The sequence below is a fragment of the Brienomyrus brachyistius genome, unplaced genomic scaffold (assembly GCF_023856365.1).
Source record: "Brienomyrus brachyistius isolate T26 unplaced genomic scaffold, BBRACH_0.4 scaffold44, whole genome shotgun sequence".
NCBI lineage: Eukaryota > Metazoa > Chordata > Actinopteri > Osteoglossiformes > Mormyridae > Brienomyrus > Brienomyrus brachyistius.
In genome coordinates, this window is record NW_026042319.1 from 2879840 (window position 1) to 2907808 (window position 27969).

Sequence of the window (27969 nt, forward strand, 5' to 3'; positions counted from 1 at the left end):
TAATATTGGTTGCTATAAATGAAAACGAGGCTACTGAATGAGTGCGTTTAAGTTATTGACGTAAGTACTGTAGTTCAAATACCCTTACAGTTTAGACATGATGGATGAAATAGCTGTCTTTTGCTCTTGAAGCACTATGCTCAGACACTTGTTCGTTTGTTCGTATCGATAAAATAGTTGTTTGAGAAAGAGACTGAAGCATGCTGTTAATATGCGAAATTCATACATAATATTCGAAGGATACTACCAATCTCCAGCCGTAACGAAGCGCTCGCTGAGCCGCGCCTCCTGCTGCCCCGCCTCTTCGCATATTTATGGTGCTGCACAATGCAAGCGCAAGTTTCGGGCGAACTGCAGGATTTTGTAACTTTGAGACCCTAACAATCACACGAATTTGCAGAAAAAAAGAAGAAATTTTGAAAAAGTTGGAATAACTCGCCTGTGGGGTTCATTAAAAAGTTCCTTCAAGTTAGACTTAATAACAGATGAATGATCTGCTTTTGGGAATAAGGTGGTAACTTTTCTTTCTACTCTATGAATATGAAGTTGATATTTGATATAATTTATTACCTTTTCTAATATTTTAATTATTGTATGAGTTCTTGACTTGGTGTATATTTCTGTATGGTCTTTGTTTTAATGACACGTGGTTTGTAGCTGTGCTGTCTAAAATAACTGCTTTTTACTATTATTTTGTTAAGAGTCACAATCGCTGAGTTATAGCATGTCATGTCATTGTTTTTAATGCACATTGTTAATTTGCTGAAACACAAAGATGTACAAATATGACATGCACGTCGTGTTAAAGAACTAATTGTTTGTGAATTGCCGATATCACGAATTTTAAGTGTTTTCACAAATTTAAACCCCATAAGCGGTATTATGTAAAATGATTTCTAGAAATAATAACACGAGGTTAAATTCATTCTATAAAAGTATGTTTTTGACATAAATTTTTAACCGTTAAACCATTTTTTTAGCCGTTAAACAAATGCATTTACAGGTGCGTGTTTGTTTAATTGGAATTACACGTACGTCGCCCATTGACCACGTTACAAGGGAGTTATAGAATACAGGCTTATAAAGATTACTAATTAAGAAGTGTAGGTGCTAACAATTATAAATCGGAATTTCAGCCATAGGTAAGTGTTTATTAAAAGCTGAATCTGCCTCGACCACAGGGGCCACATGCGCGCTGCCAACGTTCCGCCTCGGGACGTGTAACTTAGGGCGTGTGGTCACGTGATCTGGACGCCCCCTTCTGGTTAAGTTCATAAGTTCAGCTGGGCCGTGAAGGGTCCAGTTGGGCAGTGAAGGGTCCAGTTGGGCAGTGAAGGGTCCAGTTGGGCGGTGAAGGGTCCAGCTGCAGACGCCTGTAGAGTGGAGCTCCCCCGGAAATATGTGACCTCAACTCTGCGTTACAGCGAATAAACCCTAACCCTAACCGGAGCTCCACTTTACGTCCTTAAAGATCACGTTTTTCCTGTGGAGGTGCCGTATTTAGAGCTCCACTCTACAGGCGTCTGCAGCTAGACCCTCTTGGGGGCTGGGCGCGCGCACGTTGATGGCGGAAGGCGGACTGTTTTGGCAACCATCTCATCCTCTTCTCTTCTCTTCTCTTCTCCCCTGTTTGCTTTAACAAACGTAATGGAGCAGCCTCACTACAATGGCTGACTGGTGCAGTTTTAACTAGGACGACATCTCGGCTTAACTACCCAATGGCGAAATCTGAAAAGTCGATCAAGTTGCAAAAACGTCTGTCGGAAGGTGCTGGTTATTTAAAAAATAGAGGGACAGCGCGGGGCCTCCCTTTAATTACAGTGAGATATCGAGGGGGGAAATATTTCCTCTGAGGCCACCTCTGTCCCTAAAAACGGCGATGGCGAGTCGCATTTCTGTGCCAAAGATAGACAATACATTAGATAAAATCACGAACCTCGTCACGGAAAACGTTTGCTTTTAGCTTGGGTATAATCAGGGTAAGGCTCCAACTGTTTGTCGGTAATTGCTTTAATTCTTACTCTGAACTTATGAATTTAGATCTACTTTGAGAAAGTTTCCGCAAAACAGGGGTTCAACCCACACAATTTAGATCCAATCTCATCCATATTTAAATAACCTCTGTGTTCGATTAGATAACCAGTTTATGATAAGTTTGCGTTTGTAAACCTGAGAAGGCATGAAGTATTAGGCTGAATTAAGCTTGAATACCCGTCCAGTTTGGGCTGTTGGCTATATGTCCTTCACTGTACCCCAACTGACGTGCTGAGGGTCTGTATTCTGAGCTCTGAAGCTGCAGCCCCCCCCGTTCATGCTCGAGTCCCAACTGCGAGTGTCAGATTTGCTCCAGATTCTGTGACCTGCTGAATCGTCCGCGGAGATGCGGCGAAGCGTCTCAAATCGCCACAAACGAACTGTCACATCTATTAGCAGAGGCACAACCGGGGATTTGGTCCGTGCAGTTTTGCAGCTGTTTTCCTTTATTTTTCAGGAGTTTCAGTTCGGGTTTTAAGGTTTTCACTGTCCCATTGGGTTGGGTGGAGTTGGCCTGGCCCTTTGTGGGCGTTTTCCCACCTGGTGTTTGGCCTCGATGCAGGAAGATGGGATTTAACCTTCTCTGTGTTTGCAGTGGATGGGGTCACACTTCCTCTGCAGGCCTGTGTGACTGTTCCCTATTTGGACTTGCCTGATGGCGATTTGCATGCGTCCGTCATGCGCTTATAACTCACCTGCATTGTTTATTGTTTTCTTCCCGGGAGATGCTTTGTGAAACCTGACTGACAAGTTAGTATTACGTTTTACCCATTTGTGCAGTAGGATAATTGATGCAGCCGAAGCAATTTGCGTTAAGTAGTATGAGTTCACAATAGCCTGGCCCCTTCTGGGTTTCAAAATGACATAAATGTGTTTAATGCTTAATCATCCCTTGGTCATGGTACGCTTTTCAGAACTCTTCTCCCTAATGTGATGTTAGTTTTTTGAATAAATGTCGGGATGGCCGTTTATCCGGGACATTCCACACTCTACTTTCTTGAAAATATCTTCTGCACTGTGATCCTGAGCCATGTGTATGTCAGTGATTTCTCTTCGTTGTGTTTCAGGTCTCCCCTGTTGTCTCTCTGGTGGTGGTGGGGGGGGGTGGGGGGTGGCAGTTGCACTTTGAAGCCATTTGGAGTTCTGAGCGTTGGGCATAGTTGGGATTTTTGAGGTCTGTGTGCTTTTATCTGTTGGGTGGATGGGGTGCCGCACCATTGTAGGTGTGGTGGGGACTAACCCAGAGCAGCTGTGCGCTCGGCTGCAGGATCTGCTGGCGGCCAGCTGCTATCCACCCCCCCCCCTTCCCCTCATTCGGCAACGTGTGTTTACTGGAGTTTCACTGCCGCCTTTGTCATCACCATGTGTGAGAGACCAACCGACATGAGCCTGCAAGGCTGAAATAACCTGTAGGTGGATGGAAATGTTTGTTTATCGTGAGCTTTTTTTCCTTCTGGTAGATTTGAGTCCATTCATCAATTGCTTTACGCTGTGGTTATGAAATGCATTTTCACTTGTGATTGTTGGGAGGAGAAGGGGTGAAGTAAATGGACACCTCTTGGTACCACTCTTCTTTTCCCATGAGCAGGTGGGCCAGATTTGCGGGGGCCGTGGCCTTCAAGTTACTGTAGCCGTGACTTGCTAATAAACTCACCCTTAAATCTGCTTCTCTACTATGCATATAGGTGCCGTGGAATGCACCCCCCTTCCTTTCTCACCCACATGGGCCGTCCCAAAACACATCTCAGGGGTAATGAATACTCCGCCAGCACAGCTCCCACCCTCTGTGTTTGTATGGTGGGGGGGTGTAGCTTTAACAAACGGAGGTTATTCACTGTGTAAAGTCTGCGGGCCTTCTATGTGTGTGGTGTCGGTTTCCTGGCTCTGTTTGAAGTGGCTGAGCGAGGGCTCGGGCCGGGCCTGTAAGTCTTGTCACACTTGTGGCCCCTGTAATTGAACTTCAAAAGCAGCAAAGCACAGCAAGGTGGTCAGGGAGTGCAGACCGTGCACGGGGCGTCTCCTCTGCCCGACTTCTTTAAGGAGACGAGATCTGTGTCTCTCGGGGCGATTCAACTGTTCTCTGTTCTTCTGGCTTGAAGGTGCAGCGGGGAGGAGTCGTAAACCAGAGTTGACTTGTTTTTTATGTCTGTCAGTCAAAGTGGGGTGTGCGTGTTCACTTCCTGACTTCTGTGCTATTACTATGGATTTTATTGCCCCCAGGACCCCGGAGACAGGATGGATCAGGAAGGCTGTTCCTTCAATGGGATACAACTTAATTGCAGTTGCGTGCTCCAGGGTGCTGTTGAATTTGGGTCGCGAGGCCAGTGGTGTCCCACGTTACGGAGTTGAGACTGAGTGAGGATGTGGTTGGTGATGAGGACGGGGTCAGTCTTTGACTTGGACGGAGCTGACCTTTGCAGAAAGGGATGTGGTTGTTGCGTATGGAATTCCTGAGATGTATCCCTCCTCCTCCGCTATGGGTTCTGACATGTTTCTGAGTTGGAACGTTCAGAGTTTACACCATTATTTAGAGCCTGGGTGTGAAAAGTCAAACTAGTCTTAAAAGAGACTAGGATATTAAAAGATTATCTCGGAATGGTGTCTGCAGTGAGCTGATTGGTTTAATCCCTGGAGACTGACAGGGAGGTAACATGCACCAGCGGTATCATATTTCTTGTGTCTACTGAGATGTTTTCATATGATCTCTAAGACCTTTCAGTTATCGGAATAAATCAGTTGAAAATCGTTGATGCTGATTTTTATACTGAACAGAAATAAACGCAACATTCAAAACTAAACTCAAATGATTTTATCGAAGAGAAATTAATAAATGAAGGTGAAATTGATTCATTAGACCCTGTTAGTGACAGATACCCTGAAAAATGAGGTTGATCATGGAATAAGAATCCCACATTGGTGTCTGACGCCATTACCATTAGCATGGAATGCTAGCCGATCCGAGGTGATCTGGCCTTTGATGGTGAACCGGAGGAATGTTGCTCCACTGCTCAACTTCTGAGTGACGTTGTCTGATATTGGAGCACTGATCCAGTGCACCTCAAAGATGCTCAAAGGGTGACATGTCTTGGGAGTCTTCAGGCCACGTGGTCTGTGATTCTGTAGCTGGTTGGATGCAGCAGTGGCAGCAAATGGTGAAGATGCTCATTCTTGACTGCGGTGGTGGAGATCCCCCCTAGCCAGCTTTCCAGTGGCATGTTCCAGGCCGTCGTGTTTCTTAACAAACTCTGCATGTCTTCATCCGTCATTTTATTGTCCCCAGAATAAGAAGCAGCTGCCTATTGATCATGCTGCTCAGTCCCCGCGTTGACATGTCACACCTGTGCAGATTGATAATCAATACATTTATATTACAAAATACTGCAGTTACAGAAAGAAACGGTTATTTGGCAGAATTTGAAAGACCTTTAATATCAATACAAAAACGTCCTGGATTTTTTTCTCAGACTGCTGCTGTTGCTTTTACATTTTTAATCCATATATTTTCTACATCTGTGAATTGTGGAGATTGGTGTTTACATGGAGAGACTGGATGGCATGGTTTGAGTAGGGGGATCGTTCACGACCTGCTGCTTTTCCTCGGCCCTGATCTGTAAAGGGGACTGTGCTGTTTGACAGAAATGAGCCGGGATGTATATGTTGTGAGGTCAGCCTCTGTTTGACCTGATGGATACATTTGTGACAATGAAATGGTATCTCCAAAGCAGCATTAGCTAACAGCTATCAGTGTGGTCTTTGGACATTACGCTGGCGGTTTGGGCTTGTGACTCCCCTGAACCTTCTGTGTTGAAGGAGGCCACAGTTTTAGGTAGCAAATGGACCCCTCCCCCACCCCCAAAAAAACCTTCAAAATGTGCTAGTGTTTCAGAAAGATGGGATGAATGTATCTCTGTAGTAAAACATTGATTTATTATATGTGGTGTAAGACAAAGTGCACATTTGCTATTAATTTGCATATCAATCTGCTTGCCCCAAAGTGCCCATTTACGAAATCTGTGAATAGGTGGTGTTCTGTTCAGGAGGGGGTGGAGCATTCTGGAGTCTGGGACGGCCCCCCCCTCTTGTGCCATAGAAGCAGTAGGCATTAGAAGTGATCGTCTGATGACGGGTCCTCCCCGGTCGTAAAGCGCACATTTCCAGAGGGCTTCCTGTGTTTGAGGGTGGAGTCAGAGGGAGAAAGGAGTAGGAAGGGGCGGCTGATGGAGGCATTTATGTGCAGCACCTCCTCCGGCATGTCCCAAAAAGCATGTTGTCTGGGCCCCAGGATTATGGCTGTCCCACCCTACAGGACTTGTAGGGTGAATACTTAGAGGTGGCTTTTGGGGGAGGGGAGTAAGCAGAGATGTGCGCTTGGTGCCTGTGTGTCACCTGATGGACCTCCATTCCCCGGCAAGGGACTCCTTTTGGCTGCTGTGGGACTCCAGTCCCCTCTCCTCCCGAGCAGAGTGGAGGCACTCTAACTGAATGTGTGGATTCTTGTGGAAATACATGTTCTACCTTTAACCTGTCTGGCTGGAAAAGCGAACCGAAGTGATTCCTTATGCTTTTGCAAGTGGAAAATCATTTCCTTCTGAGGCGTAATGAAAATAAGGATTTTCAGTAATACCAGGGCTGGACTGAGCAAGGTGGTGCTTCGCCTATGTATCTGAAGTAAAAATGTGCAAATTAACGATCGGTGTAAATACTTAAATGTGTGCGCTGGCTTGCTGTCTGGCAGTTTTAGATTTGCTTTATGGTTTGACGAGGAACATCCAGAGACTGAGAGGGAAGTAATGGAAATGGAGTAACAAACCCGTGTGTTTGAAATGTGACTCCTTGGAGCGGAGCTGATGGTATGGGGTTACCAGGCGGGTTTCAATGGTCTCTTGCTTGATGTAAAACAGCCCCGTCGAGGGCGTGGTGCATGCCGTGTTCTCACCCACGTGCACTCGCTCGATTTACGAGGGCGCCACTCGGCGCACTTTCATCACCGTCCCTTTTATCGAGTTCAGAGTTCATGCTTGTTCATGGGCTTTGAAGGGCCCAGATTCCGCGGATTTACTGCCTCCCCGCTCCACCCCGCAAGTAGGGCTGTTTCGCACCGAAGCCGCGAGTTGCCAGCGGCCAGGTGCTTCTTGTTTAGGTCGCCGGTGGCCTCCCTGTTTGTCTGCGGCTGGGGGGGTCAAGGTGGGGGCAATGGATGGTTCACAGGAAAGGAGAGGAGCAATGCTTTTAAGAACTCTCCGCAGGTCTTGGCTCGAGCGCTGAAGCTTCTGCCTCCACTCATCCTACATATGTAGCCTCCATCAATCTTCTTGCGATTTTCTAAAAGATTTTTTGCTAAGTTTCATCAGAAGCCTATTCTGGGTCGGTAATGCAGTACGTGCTGTAAGTACGCATGAGAACAATATGTACGCATTTGGAGTGGAATGTTTTCCAGTGATGCAGCTTGACCCCGTGGAAAAAAAACTAAAAACTGTTAAAAAAAACCATCAACAAAAAAATAAAACATTTGAGTCAACTAACCGGGCATGGCTGTCCACCTTCTCCACCATCTTGACAAAAGTTGATGTTCTTGATGAGCGTGTGATGTTCTTCATTGCTTCAGTTACCTTTCAGAATTTTGCAGAATGTAGTATGTCATCTGGGTACCGTTTGTCTGCTGTCTCTTCCATACTGAGGACTTGGCGACATCTAGTATGTCATCCGGTCTGTATAAATTGAGCGTATCATGCTTATTAAATGCAGTTGGGGGAGCAGGCTGTTGTTTTACTGCATTATGGAAGCGGTAAGCACTGAAGTGGCGGTGAAGAAAGGGACAGCTTCACAGCTACGTCTTTTGAAAGAGGACATACTGTGGTTAAACCAGGTAAAAAGACGTTGGTGGTGTGGTGCTGCTTCTTGCAGTTTAGAGTCCGGCACATTTATTAAACAAGAATACGCCGTATTTATACGGATCGCTCACTTTTGGCCGTCACAGTACTCATCTCATTAATATCTTAGGCTCACTTCTAAACTGCTCACCAAACTGTGTCCATAAGTAAACGTGTGTGTATAATACCGAAAAGCTGGCGTCCGGACAAATGTTTCACCCGTCATCTAAAGCCTGGTGATAATGGCGACAGCCCCATTTGACTGGTTCAGGGTGGATGGATGAATTGGTCACGTCCTTCTCTGCTGCCTGGGCCTTTGTGGGTAGTTTTACAGCTGCTATTCAGGTGAGCTGTCTTTAAGCCGTCTGTGGTTACGGATGGGATCCTTCAGCTGCTCGGGCTTTAGTCAGCTTGGTTGTCTTGCGGCTGGGCTTGAATTCTTACACACGCATTCCGGGTTTGCATCAGGATTGGTGACAGTTACCAGTTTAGCATGCAGTGGATTTGTGTTTCCGTCATGATGTTGAGATGGTCTCCTGTTCGTTGTTCTGAGGCTGAATTGTTACAGTGATTCTGGTTTTCACTCCTGTTGCAGCAATACACTTGAACTGAAGAACAAAAACTCTACTGTAGTGTCTGACGTCCTTCTGTGGGTCTCCAGGGAAACCCGGTGGCTGCAGATAGTTACCCCACTTCTTCTTAAAGGGGCGGTGCTGTCCCACCAGCTTCGGCACAGGCACGGCCGGCAACTCTCACACCCTCTCCTCCTTCCTCTGTCTCCCCCCCACCCCCCCAGGATGCCAGCCTAGGACCCAGTAGTGGCACGTTCACTGGGACATCGACCCCTCCCCAGCCCCCTCCCTGGCTGAGGTGCCCCTCCTTAGCTGGGCGACATGGGTCGCACCCCCATGAAAGGTGACAGTGTTTCCTGTAACTATTCATGTACATATAATAGGCAGTTTGGAAAATAGAGAAATTTGCAAATGTTCAAATAATTCAGTTGAAAAAAATGACGGACTACTGTTGCCTTGTGGGATGTTATTTCTTAGGATAACTGATGTAAATTAAAGCTGCTGCTTGTCATACTGGATTCTACAGGCTGTTTATATCGATGTGATCGATGTGTTCTCATTCTACAAAGAGATTTTTATGTTTATTTTTTAAGACCAAAAAGGAGGGAAAAGGGAAAAGCCTGGAAAGGGCAGCACCTCCTTGGATTCCTGCCTCCCTGCCAAAGGTCATCTGGATAAGTTAAAATTTCAATGTTTCTGTTCTTACACTATTTAAATTGGTACATTGCTGTTTTACTGCCCTCTGCTGTTTAAAAGTAGTTTTACACTTATGTCAAACTGTTAGGTGTCTCTTTTGATGGTAGAAAGGTTCATATTTTGGCTCATTTAATTGGCTGCACCTTTATAAGTTCTGCCTTTGTCTATAGACACGTTCAGTTGGGAGGAATATCTGAAGGAGACGTCGTCCACGCCTGCTCCTCCCAGCTGCTTCAGACAGGTGTGCCACTCCGTTGGTGTCCCGCTCACTCTCCAGGGGGCGGAGCTATGAATTTTCTTTATCATTAATAATATATTTACTTATAGACTCAAGTAAATTGATTTTTTTTTAATAAAGTACAATTTAAATGTTTATTGAAACTGATGTATTTGAAATTCAGCCTTATTCGAAATGCGTTTGTTTTGAAGTAAGAAAAATACCTGGGCTCTGTGGCCTCTGCTGTCTCCAGTCAAGGGTCCCCCCCAGCAATGATTTCAAGGTGGGCATGAAGCTGGAGGCGCGCGACCCCCGTAACTCTACCTCTGTCTGCATCGCCTCCGTGATGGGCCTGGCTGGTATGCGAGTTCGCCTGCGACTGGACGGCAGCGACAACACCAATGACTTCTGGAGGCTGGTGGACTCGTCCGACATCCAGGCTGTCGGAACCTGTGAGAGGGCGGGGGGCATGCTGCAGCCTCCGCTGGGTGAGGGTCACCCTGCTCCCATGATGCCCTGCGACTTGGGTTGCCCTGAAGTCTTGTAGAAGGAAGGCAGGGCGATGTTGTCCTGAGGCATTGTGGGAAAGAGTGTCCCTAAATGCAGGACTGGTTTTCTTTTCATCCATCCATCCATTTTCCAAACCACTTATCCTACTGGGTTGCGGGGGGTCCGGAGCCTTTCTTTTCCTTTTTTATTATTTTTATTTATAATTTTTTTTGCCTTTTGGTGGTGCTTGGTTTAAAAAAAAAAAAAAAACCTTTTGCTTACTGGTTTGTTTACTTATGAATGGGAAGACTTTTCCATGGGTGTTTCCCAATAAGCGTACTTGACCGTTCTTGTGCGCTCATTTGACGACCATGTCCACTTGCCAAAGCTCAGTAACAGATGTATGGAGGACGATAAAAATCCATGGGGTGTTGTTGCTCCGCCCCAAATATCAAAGACGCATCCAATGCATGCTTGCTAATGAGAACAATCCCATGATTCACTGGGTCCCAAGATTGTTTTTGGGGGGGGGCGAGTTAGGGAGACCGTTCATGCCAGGAACATACGTTCGCGCTTTGTGTTCTTGGTATATGTGAACACCCTGTGTTTGTGTTAGTTGGCTGGATGCTTCGGACCTGATCATAATGAGGGCTGGACAGTGCGTGTTCTTTACAGTACAGCTCATCAGCCTGTTCCCCTCTCTACCCTCCCACTGTGCCCCGACCGTGACAGGATTCAGGATGAACGCGTCATCGTGGCCCATGTTTCTGCTAAGGACCTTAAGTGGGGCAGAGATCGCACCCCCAACGGCTTTCAAAAAGGTAGCAGGTCCTTCGCCATCCAGCTTTGGCCGTGGGAAGGACCGCTCCTCCAGGTCCCCTCTCTCTCCACGTCCAGGAGCCGGCGAGGGCATCTCAGAACAACTTCCGGGCCGGAATGAAGCTGGAGGCCGTAGACAGGAAGAACCCCTATCTCATCTGCCCCGCCACCATCGGCGACGTCAAAGGTGACGACGTCTTCATCACATTCGACGGCTGGAGAGGCGCCTTTGACTACTGGTGCAAGTACGATTCACGGGACATCTTCCCCGCGGGCTGGTGCTTAACGACCAGGCACAGCCTGCAACCGCCTGGAAACAGCAGTAAGTTTTTCCAGCAGAGGGCGATGCAGTTTGCGGTTTCGCTTTGAAGTCTGAAGAGCTGCTGAATCGTACTGTGGACATGCACGTTTTTAATTACTCTGAATTATCACACCAGCTACGCTTTTTATTTTATGTCCGTCCATCTAGGTGGCCTCCTTCATGACTGTCTGTTTGGCAGAACAAATCAAACGTTGGTGTGTGAAGAGCGGGGGTGGCAGCTGCTATGTAGCGGCACGCTGGAATTTTCCAGAATGTGACCCTAGCCTTCTGCCGCAAATCCCTTACGTTTCGTCACCCTTCGTTTAAATCGGGTGCCACTGCCGCCGTCTTGGAAAAAGTTGGTTAAGTTGGCACATTGAAATACGTGCGGATAAAATATTTACAACTGAACTTTTGTAGTAATATAACTTTAGGTATCTGCTGAAAATATCCTCTGTTTTTGCTTTCACTCAATCAAGATTAAGGGTGGACAGGTGCATTGTGGTAAGTAGGTATCATGACACAGGGATTGTACATTATTAACTGTTAGTCTGTTTATAAGTTGAGTATATGAATATTTCCATGGTATGTTACTCTTCACAAGTACCTAACTCTGATTCTAGACCCCCAGTGGATCCTCGTAATGTGAAAGCACTAATGCTAGCATCAACACTTCTTTCCTAATCTGAATGCCAGCGCATTCATCTCCAGTCATTCCAGCGATGGACCATAAAATGCTTGGAAATCCGAAGCCCCTTTCACGCTTGTGATATAGACTGGGAGGATCCCCAAACGTTGGCCGATTTAGCATTGCAGAAGCATACGCTGAAGGCAGTGCAGCCAGAGTTTGTCTGGCTTGTATGTATATCGGGCCGATTTGGTAGTTTATATGAACAGGATTGTCGTAATGTTTTCAGTTATTAGTCTCAGTTATGTGTTTGAGCACTAGATGGCGCTGTGCCTTTGCCAGTACAGAAGCCCCCCTCTTCGCACACGGGTTTCATGCCGTTTTGAAGTGTTGTCTCCTTCCCACCGTTTTCTGGCACCGAATCGACGGTTAGTGCTACTTTGTTGGGAGGTTTTTGGATTAACCACTAATTTTTAAAGCTTAACTAGGACCTGGCTGAGCTATTGATTTGTGGGAAAAGTTTAAACTTTCAGGTGTCTTCTGGTTATATATTGAGGGGAGATGGGAATCTTGCTCAAATACAGCTGCAGGATGTTTCCCAAGGACCTGAATGGGGAACCTTCTGGTCATAAGCTCATGTTAAGATATGTGTGTGTGTGTGTGTGTGTGTGTGTGTGTGTGTGTGTGTGAGACTTATCTCTGCCATTGCTTGTGACATTTTCCATGTGCTTGCAGTCACAAAGGAGCTCTGTGTAAAACATTGCTAGTTAAAGCTGCCCCCCCCTCCCCCCCCCCGGTAGCTCTAGCATTCCATTCCCTCTCTGCTACCCCAAGGCCCACTAATTAAATGGGATCGAAGCGTCTTTTCCATCACCAGCTCGGACCCAGATCATAACCTGCTTTATACCGCTAGGGGTCTGAATATTTACCCTCGTGCCGGAAGCCACGTGGGGCCCGTGGGGGCCGTGGGGGCCAGGGATGACTGAACACTAAAATCTAGAGGCTTGTTAAATAAGCAAGCAGATGTACATGCTAAACATTCTCAAGGGTAGTTTAACTGTTTGTAACTTCTCTGTGTCACATTGTGCAGAAAATGTTCCGTGAGGTTTTTCCTTAATAATTATTTGTATTTATAGTGGGTTTATTCTTTTCTTTTGTATGTAAGTAGTCTAATTTCAGTATTGATGGGTGTGGATCACTGAAACAGAGCTGGGTTGGAGTGACACACGCCACCGATTGACGGAGTTCAGTCAAATTCAGGAATGTCAGAGTACGGTCTTCGTGGCGGATTCAGCGCTTACGGTCTTACTCTTCCAGAAGTTTGTGTGAAAGCAAAAGGCCAGTGGATTTTGTTGTGAAATGAGAGCTAAGCCCCGACTTCTTCCACGTTGCTTTCTGCTGGGGTTGATACGAACTCAGACAGATAATGTGCTGCCCTGTTTGCAGTGCAGCCTGTCGTGATCTTTTCTGAAAATTTCGGTACAGTTTGCATGCTACTCAGGCCTGTCTTTCACATGACACCAATTGCCTTTAAAAAAGAAAAAAAAAAACGTAAATCATGGGGACCTTCAAGCCGAAAGGGTTTGTTTTGTCTTTGTTTGATGAGCAGCACTGCATGCACATATGTTTAGGTGCTGTTACATGCAGACAAAGGGAACAGCTCAGCGCAGTGTTCGTGTGCCTGTCAATCACCTCTTACTAAGGCTGTATTGTTCAGCACTGATTGTTGCATCCTGCTCTGGGTCAGAGCTGGTCATTTGTGGTCTGAGCGTCCTCTGGTCTCTTTTGGCTTTTATAATGTGTGTGGCCCAAAGGATACAATCTCAGTGAGATTAAGGTTTTATTCAGCAATGTTACAAACAGCACAAGGTGACCATGTGACTGCATTAAGTCTGTAAGATGGAATTGCTTTCCTCTAGCTGTTAGCCATGATATCTGTCCTTAGACACCCGTAAGTTAATGTTCTTCTGAGGTGTGGAAAGTGAATCGTTCTGATGTTATCAGGCGTTAACTGGCAATGTGACGCTTCCTCTGCTTGCTGCAGCTCAAATGCGTGATTTGCCACTTTTCCACCAGCAGATTCCACTGGCAATGTTGAAATCCCATTCCTGCATTTGATGATTAAGTGATTCTGAAGCCCTTGTGTGTTAATACGGTGTCCTTGAAAGATCTATGATGTTCCTCTTGCCCGTCGCTCAGACAGGCTGTTTTCGTGCCTTCCTGCTGTTTGTCAGGCTGCCTTAAGCTCTCCCACCGGTTTAAAATCACGTTTTAAACATTCGGTTGCGTGCTGGAGAGGGACCGTCCGCAAGGTCCGAGAGGCTTTATGGGGAAATGGGCCATTTTATTATGCAGGGCCATGATTGTGCCTCAGTTTCTGCACCAGAGGCAAGTAACATTGATGAAGTGTGTGCATGTGTGTGGGTATGTGACTGTTTGCTGTGTGTGTTTGTTTGGGGGGGGTTAAGGGGTATGGAGGGGGTGGCACATTTACGTATCCCCCAACCCCCATGTCCGCCCCTCCCCCCCTTCAGCTGGAGCTGACCCTATTGTTTAACGAGCCCAACATCAGCTGCTCCTCTATTAGATCCTAATTAGCAGATATTGCTCCCCTAATGAGCCTAGTGGGCTGAAGTGGGGGGGGGTCCTGGTTTTTCCACATTGATGCTCTCCATTGTTTATCCCAGGGCTCTGCTGGCTGAAATGAGTGCCAGGGGTTGGGGGATGGTCTATGAACATGTGCATGCTTAATCTTAATGAAAATACCACACGTGTGCAGGGAGCCCTGCTCGGCGTGCAGCCCCCCCACACAGGCTCTGCCCGGCTGTTAGTGCCGATAGGAAGTGCGGCAGATTCCCTGCCTGGGATCGCCGTCAGCAGGGTTACTAACGAGAGGAATCGCTGGCGTCTTCGGATGCTTTGAACGGCAAATAGAAAGGAGGAGCTTCGAAAACACAAAATGGATGTGGCCCTTTCTCTGTGGGGACCCTCTGCTCCTCTCTGCTCCCCTCTGCTCCCCTCTGCTCAGGCTCTCCTAAGCAAATCGATACAGACCTCCAGACCCCTACCTGCTCAGGGCTTTGCTGCTTCTGGGAATCACCATGACTTTATGGGACCACCACAAACCAGAGGCACAACCTCTCGCTTCGGCTTCGCCGTCCCGACGTGTCACTCACATGCGTTTTGTCTCTGTCTCTGTACTGAAAAGGGGATGTTTCCTTATTTGCAGCATTTCTAATTAAGTTCCTCTCAAAAGAGGTCTTTTAAAAATACATATATATGTATACTTTTATTAACAGTTGTAAGGCCAAACAGGAAAAACCCTTAGCAGCTTCTACGGTGGTGCCTTGTGTTTAAATGTAGAATTTAATACTGAATGAACAAGTTGAATTGACGACTTGAATTCTAAGCCTGTTTCTGAGGAAGATGAAAGGGCCGGTTACTTGTTTTTATCTCTTCACTGTTTGGTTTCCTGTTACCAGACTGGCCTTTCATGCAGGCAGGCATTCGTAAAATAACGCTGCAGGGCACTCCTTTCCAGGCTGTCTGTGTGGATTATGTATATGTGACATTATGGGGACCAAATGTCTCCGCAATGTGATAAAAACCTGCTATTTAGATGCTGTGGGGGGCATTTTTTTCAGTCCCTACAAGGGGAAACTAAATTTAACAAAATCTGTGACTGTAATTGAAAAACTATAAGTCATAAGTCTTGTATTTTGTTTGGTTATTTATGTTTCAGGTTAGGGCTGGGTGGGGGTTAGGGTTAGGGTTAGCATAGTCCCCACAAAGATATGGATACAAACGTAATAATGTAATGAGCTCTCAGGCAGGCCGGCCCTGTTACAGCCGCTTATGTGCTCGCACTGTGAGCTGCGGAGAGCAGCTTCTCCTGGGGAAATCTGTAATGAGTGTGCGGCACGTCCTGCCTGCCCGTGCAGCAGATTAAACCCCCTTTGTCTGCCTTCCATTTCGTCATAAAGATTAAAAAACGCACTTTCAAGCCGCTAATGCTGTTACGTGCTACTGTTTCCTGCTTTTTTGAAGTTGCCTTCAACTCGGCTCTCTGGGGACTTCTGAATAGGCTTGGGTTACGGAGAGACCCCCGCCCCCCCACCCTAATCCTACCGCCCACTGCCCCTTCCTGGGTGGGGGAAGGGGGCCGTCTGGAGCGCTAATGCAACCAACGGGAGCTCCTCCCCAAGCAGGGTCCTCTGATCCATTTTAACCTTTTGCCCCCCTGCTGCCCCCCCCCCCCCCCCCCCCCCCCGCCCAATCCCTACTGCCTAGCCGCTTGACAAGGGACACAGAGACCAGGTGACTGATGGCTCCTGTCAATATGGGCAACTGATGATATGCATATAAGCCCTAGTGGGGGCCCCCTCCCCCTACAGGCTCACCCCCCCAACCCCTCCTCTTCCCCTCCTCCGGCTCTAATGCAAATGAGGCAGAGCTCGCTGAGTGCCGGCTGCCGTGTGGCTCAGTCAGACCGGCCTTTGTGCTGCTGTGAGCTGGTGCTGCTGGCTGGAAGTGAGGGCCCCGTTCGCTGAGCCCGGCACTCGAACAGACACTGCTACTGCGCCGCCGCTGCCGCCGCCGCAGCTCAGGGAACCCGGGAAGCCACGGCGCCGTGCGCCGAAGCCCCCCCTCTTTGTTCAGCGGTGAGTGCCCCTACTGGCTCCCCCCGCACCCCCCCCAAACCGCTTCTGGCTTTTGTTTTTCCGGTGCTGGTGTAGGGGGTCCTGTGTGCACAGCCCTCGCGGCTCTTTGTCTGGGCTGCCTGTGCGTCAGCGGCCTCCCCACCTCGCCGGTCCGTTTGTGCTGCTTGGGACAGCTTGCTGGATGGATGGATGGTTGGATGGATGGTTGGATGGTTGGATGGTGTTGTCAGCATAGTCTGCGCTGACTGGGGGACGCACCGAGCTGCACTGTTTACAGATGCTGCCGCTGTTGTGACTGACTTGTTAGAAGTTCTGCTCTAGTCGCGGTGCAGACTCCACTCTGCCCTGCTTTTGTTTACCACTGAGCCACTGTGCGCAGAACGGCAGCGTGGTCCATGCTCGTGGTTCTGATCCGGGGCAGACCAGGCAGCGTCGACATGCGCAGATGTAAATATTGTGGTGGAGAATGTAATGAATTGTGGGTGCTCGCCCACCCCCACCAGCCACCCTTTCGAGCCCCCCCCCCCCGGCCTGCATTCTGGGTCACTGGGACACTTGGAGATCACATGCAGGGTTGCCTCTTCTACAGAATCTCAGGATTTGGGTCTGGATTTGTATGCCTCCCGTTGCCCCCCCCCTCCCCTCCCAGTAATCTGGTCCTGTTTGGTGATGCAGCTGCCATAGATGTTTGGGGAACTTGCTGTGTGTGCAGTGTTGTGTTTTTGGACATGTGAGCAAATACACCTGGGTGTGGATATGATTAGATGAGCTTTATTGATCCCAGAGGGGAATTGCAATGCATGTAGTGCAGAGGCAGTACGCATGGGGCAAACAAGGAGTGCTGGGAATATATGTCGTGCAAGTGCACTTGTGTTTGTGGACTGGAGGTGGAGCGCTGTCTTTAAGTGAGGAAGGAAGTATCGTGTGTGTGTGTCTGCGTGTGTGTGTGTGCGTGTGTGTGTGCGTGTCTGTGTCTGCGTGTGTGTCTGCGTGTGTGTGTGCGTGTGTGTGCGCGTGTGTGTGTGTCTGTGTGTCTGTGTGCGTGTGTGTGTGTGTCTGCGTGTGTGTCTGCGTGTGTGCGTGTGTGCATGCGTGTGTGTGTGCGCGTGTGCGTGTGTCTGTGTGCGCGTGTGTGTGTGTGTCTGCGTGTGTGTGCGCGTGTGTGTGTCTGTGTGCGCGTGTGTGTGTGTGTCTGCGTGTGTGTGTGTGCGCGTGTGTGTGTCTGTGTGTGTGTGTCTGCGTGTGTGTGTCTGTGTGCGCGTGTGTGTGTGTGTCTGCGTGTGTGTGTGTGTGTGTGTCTGCGTGCGTGTGTGTGTGTGCGTGCGTGCGTGTGTGTGTGTGCGTGCGTGTGTGTCTGCGTGTGTGTCTGCGTGTGTGTGTGTGTGTGCGTGTGCGTGTGTGTCTGCGTGTTTGTGTGTGTGTGCGCGCACTTGTAGGCTCAGCCCCTCCGGAAGCAAACAGAACCTCTCTGTTCTGGACCCGTTTGTCAGCCGCTCCTAATTAGACAGCGACGCTCTGGAGGCTGCCGCTGGGTTCTCGGCCTCCTCGGGTGGTGCTGAAAGGTCGTCCTCCCAGCCCCCGAAGACTCCCAAAGGTGCCTTTCTTCTCGGTGATGGATGTGGAGTTTCACTGAAATGTGAGCCGTCTTATCTGATGATATTTGAAGTGCATGTATTGGTTAATGAACGCAGGCTGGCAGGCAGGCGGACCACGGCCCTGCGCGCTGCTATCCGCATACCGCTTTGACGTCTCTGTCGGCGGCCCGGCGGTCTCAGTCACACATACGTCACCGTCACAGCTGCTCATCGTCAGCATTTTAAAGGCCGTGAGGTTTAAACTGAGCCATGACTGTTGGGTATGAAATGGGGTTATTACACTAAGGATTTCCAGCATGCCGATTCCACGAGTGTATCTAGTCCTTGTCACCCGGGACGGGACGGGAACGTCCAGCTTACATGCGCATATGCATCCTGCTGCAGTCAGGGATCTTTCTGGCAGATAGTGGCTTCTCTGCGGGTGTCTATCAGAAGGGTCCAGGGGGTCACACAGCCATTGTTGGTTTTCCCCACAGTCGGCTGACGCCTCAATTTGCTGGGCTGCCTGTGAGCGGCTGGCGTGGGACTCGGCAGGCGAGCAGCTCCTCTGCAGATCAGCACGTTTCTCTGCTTGTCCGTAGGGCTGTTTTCCCTCATGTAGAACGTGGAAATGTTTGCTTTTGTAGGTTCGTGGATTTTTAAACCCTCCCAAGTATCTTTGTGGCATTTTCAAGTAGCATTTTTTGCTAAACTTAATTTAACACAGACCACCAAATAATAGAGAGTGAACATGAGTCTAAGCCAATACAAAAGGCATAAATATTTTATATTGATGTCTGCTTGTGGGGGGGTGGTAAATGCTTCGTTAACAGGATATTCCCTGTGAGACCCGAGCTGAAGTGCTCTGCCTGAATGCAGGCACTGCGCTGATGGTGCTGTGTAACCAAGTGGGACTCGGGGGGCAGGGAGTCTTAGAGGCCCAGTCATCAGGAAAACCCTGGGGGAGGGGCAAACAGACAAAAAAAAGGGATCTCACAAAATAGCCCTCCCCACACACCACATTCCCCTCGTGTAACCCCCTGCCTGGTAACCTGCGGAGGTTAGGTGGGGGGTGTGTTTGGCCCCGATCGGGAAAGGCGGTGCCATGTGGCCCAAGGCGCCCCTCCCTGCGAGCAGTCACCTCTTCACCTCTCTGTGTGTGTGAGCCCCCCCCGGGCCGGGCAGGAGCATGAGGGCGAGCCGTCCCCCTCCTTTCCACAGACGGGATTCATGTGAACCTGCGAAACATTTTTACAATATACATGGGTATTACAGTAACCTGTTTGTAACTAAATCTGCGGGGTCGTGTTTCCCTGCCCTTAAGCAGTAGCTCTGTCACTCTAACGGCAGTGTGGGTGCAGCTTCTGTGACGCGTCTCTCTGTGTCTACTGTGATTTATTTAATTTTTTTTTCCATTTTTATTTGACTCACTTTAAACCTGAGCTTTGAAGGAATTCCTCACTCGGGCTGCCTCTCCGGCTGTGAGGGAGCCGCCGCATGGCCTGTGATGGTGGCCCCCCATCCATTGCAGCCGAATGATGCTGATCCTCACCCCCCCCATGTCGTTGCAGTCACCCTCCTGAAGAACTTGCGGATTCCCGTCTGGTCCCCGGCCAAACCCTCCCAGCGTTCCATGCAGTCCCCGTACCGCCTGAGTGCTCCGCTGCCCCCCCCTGCCTGTTAGGAAGGGGGTGCGCGGCCGGCGTCCCAAGAGTCAGACTCTGGCACTGCTGAAGGCGGTGGCAGCCGCTCAGGCCGGCGGCCCTCAGGGCGGGAAGACGGCCCCCGGCTCGCAGCTCGCACCCAGGCCGTACAAGAAGAGGGGGCCCCAAACCAGGGAGCAAGGTATAAGGGGCCACTGCTCAGTGCACCTGCAATGCATGATGGGATGCAGACTGTGGGCCTATCCAGTAAATACTCCTGCGAATGTTTTTATAGGCTTCTGCTTTGGTGACCTCCCTGTACTGAGGTGCTCAGATGATCCAGGACGATTTTCTTTTTGTTTTTCACATTAAAGTCCCTCTTTGTTAATCAAATATGTGGCAGAATCGTCAGACATCCCCGCTAGTCAGCAGGCGTTCGACTGTATTCAGGTTCCTGTGGAAATACCGCAGTGTCCTTTTCCCCTCAAACTCTGATTGGTCTGGGATGGTCTGGAAGTGAGGCGAACCTCATTGTTTTCTGTATCAGGGTACCAGTGTGAAAATTTTCAGTGTGGTTGGTGGGTTGGTTGATTCCTGCTTGTGTGATTTCATCGCGGTAGTGAATGGGGGGGGGTTGATCTTGCAGAGGAAGTCCCGGCTGCTTCCCGTTCCTATGGCTACTCCCGCTGCACTTCCCAAGACCCGCCAGTCCAGCCTTCAGCTCTCCAACGATGGAGCCACCCACCTTAGTACCAGCCCTTCCGTCACCTGTACAGGTAGGATCTTGCCCTGCCGCTGCCCCCCTCACCTGTCTGCCTGCTGTATAAGGTGTCCTTACTCTCACCCTGTAGAAACGCCAGTGGTCTGAACGCGGTAGTGCAGTGTGCATATTTCGCAGAGCCAGTTCTGAACGCCAGTGCTCCCTCCAGTGTGCGTCTACGTCAACAAGCACGGTGACTGCGGCCCGCTCCTGGACCGCAAGCTGATGCAGCAGCTGCCCGACCACTTCGGACCCGGACCGGTGAACATGGTGCTGCAGCAGGCGGTCCAGGCCTGCGTGGACTGCGCCTACCAGCCGAAGGCCCTGTTCAGCTTCCTACAGGCCCAGTCTGACGGGGGCGAGGTCATTAAAGGTAGGGGGGGGGGGGGGCGGTGAAAATCGGATTAAACAGTGGAGCTGGAACACCCTTCAGACAGCATTATTTTATATAATATTAGAGATACGAATGTATATTAATGAGGCTTGAGTATGTGAGGGGGCACTGCAGTGACCTGCAGGATATTTACAGGTGGAAAGGGGTGCAGATCAGTCGGTGAAATGAATCGTAAGAGCAAATTTGTTCCGTACATCCATTAGCGTGAACCTGGTTTCAGGAGTGTGTCTGTGTGTGTCTGTCTGTGTGTTTGTATGACTGTGTCTGTGTGGTGTGTGTGTGTCTGTATGTCTGTGTCTGTATATCTGTGTGTGTGTGTCTGTAAGACTGTGTGTGTGTGTGTGTGTGGCCATCTGCTCAATTTTCCCGTCCCTGATAAAAGTCCCACTTCCAGACACGATCCCTGTATGTTTTCCTAGATTTTCCCCCAGCATTCACGCGTAGCACTTTGTTTTTTTTATATTTATTTAAAAGTTTAATACAGTATTTGAGTGAAATTATATCAGAATATCTAACTCCGGCATGCTGATCTGAATTACACTCATTTTCTGTGCTCATTTTTGTGTAGCCGAACTGTTGTTGGAAGCGGGGGATGTGGCCTGCATGAGGCCATGGGCTCCCAGGGCGAAAAGACTGCCACCCTTATCTGGTGTGAATTAGCTGTTTTTAGATGTTGAACTGGGGCATTTCAGGCGAAGGACCTCTGCTCAACAGCAGCTGGGATTTGGAGCAGTGACCTTTTGGATTAGGCCTATGAGTGTTGGCCAGCTTGTGGTTTTACGTAGCGCTGGGCTCTTGTGACCGTGCTCTGTCTCTGTCTGCCCTGCCAGTGCGCGCCGATGGGGGCATTCACTGCGTCCACCTGCCACTGGCAAGCAGTGCATCCTTTGTGCTGCGTTTCCTGGAGACGCTGTGCCAGCACCTGCAATGCGAGAACTTGTTCAGCAGCCAGCCGTTCAGCTCCTACGCCTACGACCGCAGCAAGGCAGGTGGGGTGCGAGTTGCATGTTTCTGCTCTTGTCTCCATTCATTCATAACTATTTAGGGCTATCATGTCTCTGCTGGGGAGAGTATTTTAATTGTCGTAGCCCACAAACTTGCCTGTTCTCTCTTTAAGGTCTTTGTTGATTCTGCATCAAACACTAGCAGTTTTCGCTCACATGCAGCATTGCTGAGACACCGCTTCAGATGCCATGTTGGATCTCCCCTGTTCCTCTCTTGCACCAGTTAAAGAAGAGACATCAGATGTTCTCAGCATAAACCGAGGGACCAAGCGCTTCCCCAAGGACCCGCCCCCATACGCTGCCCCCCTGTCCCCTAAGCTCTTGCGTAAGGAAGTACATCCCTCAGAAGGTACGCCACTCCTGTCTATGATCAGAGGGTTACCACTGAAGCAGTGTAAATTGTGGAGGGTGTGAATCTAGGAGGATGTAACACTGAAGCAGTGTAAATTGTGGAGGGTGTGAATCTAGGAGGATGTAACACTGAAGCAGTGTAAATTGTTGAGGGTGTGAATATAGGAGGATGTAACACTGAAGCAGTGTAAATTGTGGAGGGTGTGAATCTAGGAGGATGTAACACTGAAGCAGTATAAATTGTGGAGGGTGTGAATCTAGGAGGATGTAACACTGAAACAGTGTAAATTGTTGAGGGTGTGAATATAGGAGGATGTAACACTGAAGCAGTGTAAATTGTGGAGGGTGTGAATCTAGGAGGATGTAACACTGAAGCAGTGTAAATCGTGGAGGGTGTGAATCTAGGAGGGTGTAACACTGAAGCAGTGTAAATTGTGGAGGGTGTGAATCTAGGAAGATGTAACACTGAGGAAGTGTAAATCCTGGAGGGTGTGAATCTAGGAGGATGTATCACTGAGGTAATGTAAATCATAGAGGGTGTGAATCTAGGAGGGTGTAACACTGAGGCAGTATAAATTAACGAAGGTGTGACACTGACACAATGTAAATCTGGGAGGGTGTGACACTGAGGCAATGTGAAACCGGGAGGATGTGACACTGAGACAGTGTAAATTAGGGGGAGGGTGTAGTGCGGTGACTAAAGGCTCGGCTGTCCGGATCCCTCCCAGCGGAAACCCTGCCGCATGAGGAAGGAGGCCCACTGATGGAGCAGCGTTTCCCAGATGACTCCATGGATTCTGCCTCCAGCTCCATAAAGTCACGACCGCCAGCAGTGCGCAGCTCCTCCGAGTACCGGACCCAAGCCAGCAGTCCGTACTACCCCCGGGCAGCCCCTGGCTCTGCGCTGCCACTCCTCCAGCGCCCCTGAGCTGGGCTCAACGCGACTACACAGACGAGTGGAAGGTAGGCGGAGTGGGTCGGAGGGCTCTGCCGCTTCAGTGTGTTTTGATCTGTCAAGCATAAATTCATCTTGTGGAATTGAAAAACATACTTTGGTGTGGATTTCAAAAGGCTTTGGTGTGGATTTCAAAAAACTGTGACAGTGATTTTGGACAATCTCCTAACTTTTGGGTTTCAAAGTGAATCCTCAGAACCAGGAGCTCACGCTCAGTGGCTGAATGGTAATACCGCACAGCACTAATGTGTGCCTTCCCACAGCCTGGGCTGTTATGTAACAGACTAAACAAATGTTTGGAATTGTGTGAAACACTGCCATCTAGTGGATACTGGTGTCCCCATGGTAATTCTCTTAAAGGGGCAGTTCACCACAAAATTGAAACAATATGTTTTAGAGAGGCTTTAGTACTCGGATGGAAAAGTGAATGTATCAAGAGTACCGTGCCGAAAGTACCGTACCTGGCGCAGTGGAAAAGCGCCCTGATATGATGAGTGGGGCCTGTATCTCCCCCCCCCAGCAGCTAGTTCCACCACTGGCCCTGACCTCCAGACTGCGGACCGGGAGCCGCCCCGGCACTCAGACCCGAGCCCGGTGACCTGGTCCATTGAGGAGGTGATCCAGTTTGTGCGAGAGGCCGACCCACTGACCCTGGGTCCCCACGCTGAGCTGTTCCGAAAGCATGTGAGTGCTTGGGGCACCCTTGACTCCTTTCCTCTCTGTGTCACCATCTCTCTCTGTGCTCCATTCTCTCTCTCCCCTGCTCTTTTTCTGCCAGCCCTCCCCAATCATTCTTCTAACCCAGGGGATGCAAGCCTCATCTGTGTGTGCTGGTTTTTGGGGTAACATTTAGGTCAGCGGTTCAAACCCTGGTGTGAGGACTCTTCAGCCAATCAGTCCTCTAATTAGTAATCTAATTAGGGAGTTGCAGTGAAAACCTGCATACACAGCGGCCCTTTCTGGATAAAATTGGCCACCCCTCTTCTAACCCAATGTTTCCCAGTCCGGTCCTCAGGGACACACAAACATTCCACGATTTACCACGACCTGAGAAGGGAGCAAAAATGTGGACTGTCCATCAGGGAGCTGGGAAGGGAGCAAAAATGTGTACTGTCTGTGAGGGAGCTGGGAAGGAAGCCAAATGTGGACTTTCTATGGGTCTCAGGACTGGGTTGGGAATCACTGTTCTAACCAAGCATCAAGTTTACCCCCCCCCCCACTGGGGTTTATCCAGTGATGCACAGCAGTGTGAGGTGTCTCAAACACCCTCCCCCGCAACACACACAGCATCCCACCTTGGCGTCGTTGGCTGGCTCTGACCCCCAAACCCCACCCTTTTCCAGGAACCCTCCTGCTTCTGCTTTGTGTACATTCCTGTGCGGTGGAGGCCCTCTGCTCTGTGTTTACATTCACCTGGCTGTGCTGTGCCTGTCTCACACCATCTTCCCTTCCATTCCTGGCTTCTTGCCCACTGCGGATACATTTCGCCTGAGACCCTCAGTCCTCTGTCCAAACAGTGTCAGGAATTTCAAACAGAGCCGTGCGGCCCGCTGCCCAGGGAAGGGCCATCTCATTTCTCTCCCTTTTCACCAAGAACAATGCTTCTGGACCGAAGCAAAGTACCATGAGTTCAAAACACACAAGATCAAATGCAGATGGCAGATATAAAGAACCTTGGCTGGTTTTCTAACTGCAAAGCTCAGATTTTCTGTATTGTGGTTAAATGTTGCCTGTAAATATCTCCTCTTCAGTTTTTGAGAGTATTGCAAATATTTTACTGTATAATATTCTTTTAATTCCTACCTTGAGTTTTTCGATTAGCACTGATCCTAGACTGTGTGTGACATTACATGGTCGCCCCCTACAGGAGATCGACGGCAAGGCACTGCTGCTGCTGCGGAGTGACATGATCATGAAGTACATGGGGCTCAAACTGGGCCCTGCGCTCAAGCTTTGCTACCACATCGAGAGGCTCAAGCAGGGGAAGCCCTAGTAGGACACACCCCAGCCACAAGGGGGCGCTCTCTCAGATCAGCACAGGAGTGTCCTGCTCCTGTGTGTCCCTTACAAATGCTTTTTTTTTTCTAGTGGTTGTTTTTTTCCATAGAAAATTTATTTATATACTGCAGTGACCACAGTACCTCATTCTTATCAGCCAATCAAGCGAGGAGTACAGTATTGTCAGCTGAATCCCAAAGGAGAATGTCAAGTGTTTACATATTTGTACAGTACATACACACTGACTCATATTTGTTTTTCCTTTAAGAAATACAAATATTTGGTTTGAGTTCACATTTTACCCACATATTACTTCGGCAAACTGAAGCGGCTATTTTTTACAAAAATGTTTGAATCGATTCATTTTTATACAATGTTTTCTGGCTGTTTACATTTTTTATCTCGAAGTGTAAGAGACCTGTTACGTTCTTAATTTTTAAATAACCTTTTTTTATGGCAGCTGCGTGTCCCTCATACCGGCTGGTGAATGTGGAAGGGCAAATTTTGCCACATTTGACCATGAGCCGCCATTAGGGAGAAAAAAGACTGGAGTCTCCTGTTTATCGCGAAGCAGATATCAGGTCCCTTCGCAAACAAAAACACGAGCTTTGTGTGCATAAATAGAGCTGAAGAGGAACTGGCGTGTTTTCAGGCTGTACGGACGGTCTTTTTATTTGCTGCCTCACCTGCAGCCAATGGACAGAGAATCGTCCATGTGCCAGTTGGGGGGGGGGGGGGCACTCGGGCCTCTCCTTTTAACATCAACTGTTCAGCCTTTTTTTTTTTTCTTCTTTCAGTTTTTTGATATAGATATTTTGGACCAGCTCCCATTGCTGATTGCGAGACTCCTGGAGCTAAGAACTTGCCAGTCGTTCCTGCGTTTCTGCTTCAGGACCGTGGATCTCTGTTCATTGACTCGTACCCAGGCAGCTCCTGGCTCCCCGCCCCCCTCGGCTCTTCATGAGTTTTCTGTTATGATCATTAAGCAGAGAACTGAACCAGGCCAGGCCTACAAGGGAAGCTGAGCCTGCCTGCCGTGTGTGTGTGTGTGTGTGTGTGTGTGTGTGACTGGTGCTCAGGTGGCTTATCCTGTCTCTTCATATTCGCTAGGGCCATCGCTCGGTTCCAGGGGCTGGAAAGACAATCTGGAAATAGGTCTTCAGTCATCGCTCTTTTGCGGCAGCTGACGTTGATGTTTTTAAGATGGGAACCGTAGCCGTGGTCCCCCTTGCCCCTTACCTCACTCAGCCACCCTCAGCTCCATAACTCATCTCCGTCAGAGGCCAGGACAGTGCGCGCGAGGCATGTCCGAGCTCACTCCGGTCTGCAGCGTGTTGGTGCTGCTTCTGAAGGCCGGGGGTGTCAGGGAGGTGAGCTGGCTTGGGCTCCGCTGGGATCTGACTGCTGCCCCCTGCTGGCGGTGCTTATGTGCCAACCTGCTGATTAGTGTCATGTTACCTTCAAGCCATGTTCATTACCGGGTCATGTAGCACTGGGGGAGGGGTGTTCCATGAAGCAGGATTTCTTGCTTAGCTTGTTACATTTAAGGTAGTCTGGGCTAAATTAACTTCATCTTCGTTCACTTACATTTAGCTCAGACTACCTTAAATCCAACAAGTTATCCGGCTAAGCAACATATCCTGCTTTGTGGAATACCCCCCTGGTCTGTTCAGCCATCTGCAAACTTGCAGGTCTTTTAAAAAACAAAAATGCTGTTATGCAAATGCTCCCCCCCCCCCCACTTTAAACACTGTAGATACTTTATTTACGAGTCCAATATTTCTCAGCTGGTGCATCATAAATGAAGCAGTGGAATTGAAACAAGCTGTGTGCACAGAAGGCGGCAGTGTGAGCTGGAGCAGAACCCCGCTTGTCCTTTTAAGTGTGTTTTCTTCCCATGGGTTTATCGCACATGTTGCAGGAGCCCCCAGGCATAGTTAAAAAGTACGGGGCCCTTATGTGATATACAAACCAGCCAGCAAGTGGCAATAGGTCCGTCAGGGCTGCTCATTGTATTACGGCTCCGTGAAATGTATGCATTTTGCCCAGCCTAAGGGTTCAGTGATGATGATGAGGTGGCACTGAGCGACACTGCGCCTCGCAGCTTGCCCTTCTGGGCTGGGGCCGGCTCCTCTGGCTTTCACCCTAAGGGCTGACAGCGTTTGTGCTGGGAAGTTAGTGTCGCCTCATCTACAGCCATGTGCCAAATGCCAGATCACGGAAAGAGCAGCAAGTCTCCAGCCGTGGGTTGCTGTGTTGGCTTGTGTTCTTAACAAGAAAAACTAGGTGCAATAAGGGAGATGTGTGCAAGATTCAGAAACTTAAACACTGCGCAAGATTCCGATTGAACACGACAGGTACTTCCTGTGTTGCTCAGCTGTGACGCAGGCAGACTTCCTGCAGGCTAGCTGCGCAGACGTCGGGTTCTGCGACGCTCATCCTGCTCCGAGCGTTGGCCATGGAGACCCAGCGCATGTTTCCTGCCTTCAGGTCAGGGAGCATCCCTATGTCGTCAATAGGTGATCGTCGTTTTTTGTAACTCAAAAAGACAAATGGTAAAAACCTAAAGCACCGATCCCCAAGGATTTACATTCTATATAAACCTGCCTGCCCAATGAAAGCCGCTTAAAGACACCCTGTACTGCCGATGGTTACAGACCTCCCAAGCACTGTCACAAAGAGGAATGTACATATTGTAGACATACATTTTAAACATTTGATGTGTGAAAAGGCTTTTTTTTTCCCCAATAGAGAAGAGCTTAACACAATTTGTTGACAACTGCCGTTTTATACGACTGGTTTTTGTGCGCTCCCAGTCCATTGTGTACTCCCAGTCCATGTGTGATCTCTCAGGTTCTCGGTGCTCGGATTCCCAGCTGTACTGCAGGATTTCGGTTCGTTCAGATGTTGTCAGTCACTCTTGTCATGATTTTTAAAAACAATAAACAGAACAAAAATCATGTCTGTATAGTTCTGAAACTTTCCTTACATTTTCTGATGCTG

The 27969-nt window shown here is 49.0% G+C and overlaps 1 protein-coding gene across 1 annotated transcript; it reads left to right on the top strand.

Annotated features, from left to right (window-relative positions):
• On the top strand, window positions 1-27926 carry LOC125722976 (sex comb on midleg-like protein 2). Its single transcript, XM_048999308.1, is given in 18 exon segments — window positions 1-511; window positions 8701-8819; window positions 9070-9141; window positions 9343-9413; window positions 9643-9877; window positions 10611-10699; window positions 10776-11019; window positions 19433-19527; window positions 19529-19684; window positions 19686-19706; window positions 20151-20280; window positions 20434-20637; window positions 21489-21647; window positions 21886-22011; window positions 22742-22893; window positions 22895-22976; window positions 23489-23652; window positions 24836-27926. Coding segments are annotated over 17 exon segments (2148 nt in total). The 5' UTR covers window positions 1-511; window positions 8701-8797; the 3' UTR covers window positions 24962-27926.
• Window positions 27927-27969: the final 43 nt, after the last annotated feature.